The sequence below is a fragment of the Solanum tuberosum genome, unplaced genomic scaffold (genome assembly GCF_000226075.1).
Source record: "Solanum tuberosum cultivar DM 1-3 516 R44 unplaced genomic scaffold, SolTub_3.0 scf00062, whole genome shotgun sequence".
Lineage (NCBI taxonomy): Eukaryota > Viridiplantae > Streptophyta > Magnoliopsida > Solanales > Solanaceae > Solanum > Solanum tuberosum.
The window spans coordinates 784,656-792,838 of NW_006238987.1; the positions used below are offsets into that span (position 1 = coordinate 784,656).

The window sequence follows — 8,183 nt, forward strand, 5'->3', positions numbered from 1 at the left end:
TTATAACTCATAAACAAGATATCCGAATAAGGACCGCTTAGATAAATCACATATCTTTTTGGTTCCTTTTTAACATTCATCCTCTTTAATGGAGTATCAATTAACACTGCTGAGTTTTATGTAGCCCACCCAGGAGGTTGATTTTTCATATTGGGATTAATTTTTTTTCTTTTTACAAATTATTGTGTTTAAGAGTTGTGGATAAAAAACGGAAATATATCTATTTCAATAAAACATGCAAAAGAGAAGATTGGATACTTTGAATCTGAACAATTTTTTATTTTATTTTTATATAAATAAATGTGAGATTACGACTGATTTGCCATACAACAAATTGTTTGTTGTAATATAATGCTGCAGCAAATTGTTTCAGGCAGCCGATGCGCGGTTTGCTCCGCCACTCGCCCCTTCATCCTCCACCTTCTCCCTTACAGAGGTATTCACCGTCATCTCTGCACCGCCTGTGTACTGGATTCCCACCCCGGTTCCTTCTGTCCCATCTGCTTCGATGTATTCCTCCATAACCCTCCTCCCCCTCGTCTCCGTCTCTTATGCCTAAAATGCCCCTCTATTTCACACCTCTCTTGTGTACCTGATGCTCCTTCTGGTTACTTATGCCCTCTTTGTTCTAACCCTAATTTTACTTTCTTCTATGTTACTCCCACTAATAAGGCTATTGAAATCAACACACATTTGGCTAAACAGTTGGTTGCCGCTGCTACAATTGTTTCTGAGTCTATTCACAATGCCGCTGTTATGGCCAGGATTAATGCTGACATTAGGGTTAAGGAAGCTCTGTCAGCTAAGGCTGAAACTAAACAAGTTTTGGATAGGCTTAAGTATATGATTGACAACCAAAATCATCACAAATTCTCGCCCATACTTGTTTCTGATTCTTCGGGCAATGATACAGGGGAAAATAGGATATATGAAGTAAAAGGAGGATCTTCTCAATCTTCAGATGATTCTGATACCATTGATGATTAGCTTTTATAAGGTTTTTCTGTTTTTTGGCGAATAAAGGAATTGAAACTGTTCATTCAACTGTATCCAGCTTAATTACTGTTAATGCCTCTTTTTGATTTTAGATTTTTCACTGGCGGAGTTTTATTATAATCTTTGATTTCAATATGCTCAAATTATATATTTTCTGTTGTTGGAGTTCTCTTTGACACTTAGTATTGCCTGCCTATCAATCTTCCGCTATGTATTTTCTGTTGTTGGAGTTCAAATTATATGTCATGAAACACGAACAATTTGTCATGTATGGCGTATTATTGTCCCACAACGTAGACAAGTAGGGGAAGGCAATCCAGACAAATAATGAGGCTAGGCTCGTGGCAGCATAGGAAGGAAAAGTTTGGATACTATATCTAAAGTAAGATGCTGCTTTGTACTCAGTCACATTACTGTCGAATTCGTGTGTTAAATTAATAAGATAAACAATGTATTCTGAGTCCTATGTGGTGGGAAAGGATTAATTATCTGCAGCTGAAATAAACTTCCAATCCTAATGATAATTAATCATATGTGGAGTTTTTTCAAATATTTGGGACCTATCGTCTAGTATTTCTTTTCTCCCCAAGGATCAACAATGAGTCATTTCTCTTTGCCTCGGAGAACTATACTCTTGTGTGCTAAATTATTCGAAAATCATTGAAACACTTAAGTTCCTGATATAATGCTGCAGGTGTATGAATCGGATAGCCTTTCTCCGAACATAAATAAAGTCACCTCCTACTGATGATGGAACACCTAATGAGAGTGTTTCGGATATCTTTGTTCGTGTAACACAACTTATGTCGATTCTTGAAACTCAATACTCTGAGGACATGATCATCATAGTCTCACCAGATTCGTTTAACAGGGCTTGATCTTCGAAGGCAAGTGAATTTGACAGCTATACTCTCGCTTGCAGTTTAGGTCACTCCAGCATTTCTTTTGGGCCAGGTGATGTTAGATTTGTTGACTCTAGCAGCTATCATGAACATAACAGAGTTGTTGATCAAAGAAGATGTTAAACAAGCTATATGGTGTGAAGTGAGTCAAGTTGTTAGGAAGGTTCTAGAAGCTTCCATAGGCAGTTGAGAAGTTTGTTACAATCCTAATTCTATAAATAGAGGTACTCATTTAAGTGTAAAGGCTTAAGAAAGCAAAATCAATGTAACAGTGCAGTGTTGAGCTAATAAATACAGTTTCTCTCTTTTTATTCTTCATGATTTCATATATATTTCAGTGTGATCTAAACCTCCATTAATGGAGTTTTCAAGAGCAAAAGTGGAGATCGGATTCTTTGAATCTCAACAAGTTCCCCATAGTATATATAAATTAAAAAAAAAGTGGGATTACGGATTACCAGGCCATAGGCATAGATCAAAAGACGGAGAAGTAGATGATTATAAGAGATACATGTTGTAATCCTCTTTAAATCAAACATTAGACTGAAAATTGCGAAATTACTAAACACACAACAATGTATATAAAATACAAATATTTGATATATGAAGGTTATTTGTAATTACTACTCTATTATATATCCGATAAATACAAAAAAACTCACATAATACAAATCAGAAAAGCTTAAAACCTGAAAAAATCCCAAATAGCCAAAATCTCGGGAAAAATCCCAAAAGATACTTGACAAAAATGCGATTGTGTGAATCAATGAGATGGTGATATAAATCTTTTGAATTATTGTAAAGATTTAAAAAAATAAAAATAAATATTGAAGAAAGAGAATCGAGAAACCGATTTTAAAAAGGAAAGATGGAGGTGATTTGAAGCAAGAGAAAGTGGGTTAAAAAGGTGAAAGTAAGATGGAAGTGGACTTAAGTTTAGCCAAATGTGGGTCTTATTTGAGAAAAAATCGAACTAGATTAGGATATATTTTATTTTATTTTGCTATATAAATAACATATTCTTTTTAATAATTATTTTAAATTGTTGTTGTTTTTCTTCTTAAAAAAATCACTTCTAACCTCCCAACAACAATGCCAAAAGACTCCTACATTGTTAATGCCCAACTCCACTTTCTATTCTTTAATTTCTAAATAAGTATTAGCCTTAAAATGTCATTAAAGAAGTAAATGAGAAATATGTTGGGTCGAAAGTGATTAGGGCTTTACAATTGCAAATCATGATATCGATAAATTAGATGACAAAAACTTATACTATCAAAATATTATTATATGATTTAGCCAATCGACCTACATATGAAAAACTAATAAAAAGAAAATATTAAAATGGGAAAATCTCTCCATAAACAAGACTCTTAAATGACAACATTGTGGATGTTCTTGTATTATGTTATGAGAATATGGATCTTCAATTTATAGATCTCTAAACTTTTTCTCTAAGGAAAGAATAAACCAAATATGAAAAAAATTATATTTTCCTTTCAGGCAAAATTAAAGCATTTATGGTAGTACTTTGATTTTCCTTCTAAAGAAAAAAATCAGGGTAAAACCTTAACAAATCTCCCTTTTTAGCTGAATTTTCTTGACAAAATTTGATACACTATCTTCATATGCATGATAATCTTGTTCTTCACATAGTTCTAAATAATAAATGTTACAATTTATTTGGGGGTATTCATACTACATTAATAGATATATAATGTATGTTCGAATATACACAAATACCATTTAACTATTGTTAGTTAATGTATATGTTTACACTATTAAATTACCTTAACTATGCCCCCAAGGCCTAGCTCAAGTGGCAAAAGGTGGAGGATTTGTGGCTTAGGTCGCAGGTTCAAGCCCCACACCATGGGTCCATTATTCACCGAGCTTAGAAGGCTGTGATTGGTCCAAAGGGCGGGTCTTTCTCGGTTATCAAAAAAAAAAAAAAATTACCTTAACTATAATAATGATTTTGTATAAATAGCCAATAAGGATAATTATTTGCAAAAAGTGGATTGTTAGATTTTGATGACAAATTTTATGTGGAACTAAATTACAAACGGAGTTATTGTAAGAAATCCAAATCCTGTGACTGTTAATTAATATAGGAATCCACATCCTCCTATAAGTGTGATTGTTAATATCTTCAAGGAATCTAAATCCTCTTGTAAGTGTGGTTGTTAATAATATCTTCTATACTTCTATATAGGAAGGAGGAGGTCGATCAGTAGATAAGGAGTAATTGGTAAGTTAGAATTAATTAAAAATGGATGATTGGTCAGATTTTAATTATGATATGTTGGTTCTCATAGCTAAGCGTTTCAATTTAATTGAAGATTACTTAAATTTCGCCTCTGTCTGCAAATCGTGGCGATGTGCGGCTACCAAGGAGAATTTTAACACTAATCTGGCTAGAGTTCCGTGGCTGATGTTAGCTGAGGAAGAAGGCAATTCAAGTCGACAGTTGGTCAGCCCTTATAATGGCATGATTATGAAGAAGAAGATTCCAAAAGCCAGCGGAAAAAGATGTATGGAGACTATGGGATGGCTTGTTACGGTAGGAAAAGATGAAGGTGAGATTAGTTTGTTACATCCCTTCTCTGGTGTTCAAATCGAATTGCCCCATCAAAATACCACCGAAAATTATCATACTCACCACCAAACTGGCGACCTATTTTCACAAGGCAGTTTTGTCTGCTAGTCCTTCTCACACATCAGACTACCTTCTCATGGTAATTGAGGGAGATGTCAAGTTCCAACTTGCAATGGACCAGGATTATAAATACATCCCTCCACGTTCCAAATCGTGATGTCATATATTTTGATGGCAAATTTTATGCAGTTGATGGGAGTGGTCGCGTTCTAGTTTGTGATATTGAATCCAATCAGACACAAGTAGTTGCACAACTAGCAAGGGGATATAATTATGGGAACGAGTCGTACATAGTAGAATCACTAGGAACATTATTTATAGTTGTGCGTGAAGGTCTTATGTTAAGATACATTACAGATGATATCGAGAGGATTCCATTGACACTTACCCAAGATGATATTTTTGATGATCTTGATGGGGAGTTAACTTATGGGACAACAAATATTGATGTTTTTGAGGTGGATTTAGTTAGTGGCAAATTGACGCAAACTAAAGAATTAGGGGACACAGCTTTTTTTATTGGTCATAATGCTTCTCGCTCTGTTCAACCTTGTCAATTTCCTGGAATCAAGCCAAATCATATTTATTTTACCGATGATTATTGGGAATCATACCTTGTATTTGAAGAAGGCGGAGGCTTGGACATGGGTGTTTTCAACTTAGCTGATGGCACCATCCTCCCCTTCCCACACTACAAGGGTGTCTCTTTAAGTCTTGTTTGTCCTCCAACTTGAATCACACCAACTCTATATTGATTCGATTAGATCACACTTCTTTCATTTAATTTTCTACTAGTATTAGTATTTGTTAGTGTTGTTTTCCTTTCCATCTTACATAATTGGGTTGGTTTGATTTTAACTAAGTAAAAAAAAAAGTGATACGAAACTAACCCGACACTATATATATAATTTTAAAATTTTATTTTATATATAAAAGTATCTACTTCTAAATACAGCAGAGTAGTAAATAACGAGTCTTGACTGTCGAGAGGCAGAAAGTTATGTTGAAAAGCAAGTTCGGAGATGATCTCCATGGAGGTAGGTTTGATACCTCCAAGTTTTTGATTATAACCCAGTTTCCAGTTCCCAAGATCATCGCGGATAACTCCACCTTCTATTGACTTGATGGAGAAGGATCCGTCAATGTTAAGCTTGTAGTAGCCAGCCCAGAGGAGGGGGTTTAATTTCCAGCAAACTTGGAAGGAGATTTTGGCAGAGGGATAGAGAAATCGAGATAGGATGGGCAGAGTTATGAAAAATCTGCTGAATTTTTGGCAGAGGCCATGGAAAATTTACCATTATCATTGAGGGACCAAATTAAATCGAAGTATCTTTGGTAACCGGGACTGACTGGATAGCATCTAAGATCGTTCTAGGGAAAACAAATTAAAGGAGCAGGAGTCAGATTATTTGGCCTAAGGTTTGAGACTTTCTTGTTTACATCAGAGATGTGAATAGGGCTCTAAGTGAAAACAAACTTCAAAGGAATTAAAAATGACATAAGAAATATCGACTTGGAAGCTCTAGTAACCTTCAAAACTCTTGTTGATCAGGCTTCCAGTCATTTTGAATAGTTGATCAAAGTCTGCAGTATAAAACTCCTTCATAGGAATTGTAGTTCAAAAATGACAAGGAAATTAAGATCAAGATATCTTTTTTATGGATCGACAAAAACAGCCAGCCACGGAAATGATGAAAAGATACATGAGAATGTACGTAGTTGACATCATATATACAATTAGTCGACCTAAACTACAGGACAATTAGGCGTACATTGTTTATGTGGAACACTAAATATACGTAGTACTTAGCACAAATCACAGAAAGCTGCTAAGAAGCATTCTCTAGTAATGAAGTTGTAAGTGATATAAATATGTTATGGTCCTTCCAAACTGGAGGAAGATGAGCCAGCAGTACCATTCTTCTGGTAGAATGGACCATTACTGGTAGGCAGAGCTACAATTTCAACACAAACCAGGAGTGATACTGGGAGAGCTTGCCAATTAGTTGTTGATTTGAGAATAAACTGCAAACAGGCTGCTTTAACTACTGAGTGAAGGCCAAAGTTTTGTACATTAAGCGTCTGAGTTTTCGTTTTAATAGATTCAAAGAAATGCCAACACTTGAGCAATCCAAGAATTAATCAAAATTCATAAGTGAAAAAATCTTGGTTCATTCCATCCTTGGTTTTTAGTGACGTGGCAATCCAAGTGGGACTAATCCCTCCACCTAAGTGTTGCCAACTAGGATTCACTACAAAAGAACTAGACCTTTAGAGGCCACACAAAAGCCCAGAATATTGTCACTAAAGATTTTAACTGATTTTTAACATTAAATTCTAATTTTGTGTTTTTTTCTTCATTGTTTTTAAAAAATCACAAATGATATTGATCAGGAGGAGTTTACAGACACTATATGTTTTATTTTATGTCATATGTAAATGCATAAAATCTACAATGATGCATTATATAGTAGGAGATTTGAATCGAGGAGTAATTTTTGATGATTTTCATAATAATATTGGATGTTATTAATAGTGATAGTGCATGTTATTTATTTTAGAAAATTAGGTGGCTTTCCACATCACTAAAAATTTGGGTGGTTAACTCTTGAGGGTATTTGTGGTCTCTTGAGATAACGGCGGGGGTATTTTTGATCCCAAAATGTAATGGAGGATCAAAGTGGTCTATTTCGCATAATTCAGGAATATTTTTTACGCAAGTTTTTACTATTAAATTGTTTTTTTGTACTATTTGAAAGGCAAAATTACTAAAGTACACTACATATGTTTACCTATTATCAATTAATCCCTCCTCTTTCATAAAAATTCAAAAATCCCTATTTTTTTCCCAATTCCTATTTTCCGGATACTTTATTGTGAAAGAAATCAAACCCATCTTCCTCACCCCCAAAATCTCGCCTATAATCTCTCCCACTACCAAATCAGTTACCGCTTTCAATGCAATTTGATTTCCAAACGATTCAACAGTGTCAAAGTTCAAAATAGGTATTCTTCTTCTTCTTCATTTTTCTTTCAAAATCAATTTTTTGTTTCAATCGATTTTGGATTATTTGTCACAATGGATCATCCCTCTTTTAATATTGGAATTTCCCAATTAATAACACCTAACAATGAACAAATTTTTGAATCTGAACACCGAAACTTGAATGAACAGAGGTCTAAAAGCTTGCATGCAACGGCATTAATGGCGAATCGAACTTCTTCCAAGATTAAATCGAAAACGAAAGTGGGATCATCATCTAAAGCAAAGGATGCAAAAACTGAAAAGAAAAGGGGTAGAAAGGTTGCCCCTCCCATTTTACGACCAACACTACCCATGGTATGTCTATCTTTTGCTTTTAATTTTACACATTGTTGAAAAATAAACGTATCTAGTGTATATTGTAATCTGTAGAAACACTGATTGTTGGGGTTTGAGTTTTACTTTTAAATTTGTAGATGAAAGATATGATTGTTGAAATAAAGTATCTGTTAATTGTGATTCATATATCTGTTTATCAATTGTTGATATCTTATTGTTGATTTTAAGGTTTCATTGTTGAAATAAAGTATCTGTTACTTGTTGATATCAAGGTTTCATAGTTGAAATAAAGTATCTTTTACTT

At 34.2% G+C, this 8,183-nt stretch overlaps 1 protein-coding gene across 1 annotated transcript; it reads left to right on the forward strand.

Annotated features, from left to right (window-relative positions):
- Nucleotides 1-351: 351 nt before the first annotated feature.
- On the forward strand, nucleotides 352-987 carry LOC102584915 (uncharacterized). Its single transcript, XM_006345132.1, has one exon. The coding sequence runs from the start codon at nucleotides 352-354 to the stop codon at nucleotides 985-987; it is 636 nt and encodes a 211-aa protein (XP_006345194.1).
- Nucleotides 988-8,183: the final 7,196 nt, after the last annotated feature.

Bases quoted from the DNA above. Each gene is read 5' to 3' on its own strand.
- LOC102584915 (XM_006345132.1), top strand. From the start codon at position 352: ATGCTGCAGCAAATTGTTTCAGGCAGCCGATGCGCGGTTTGCTCCGCC.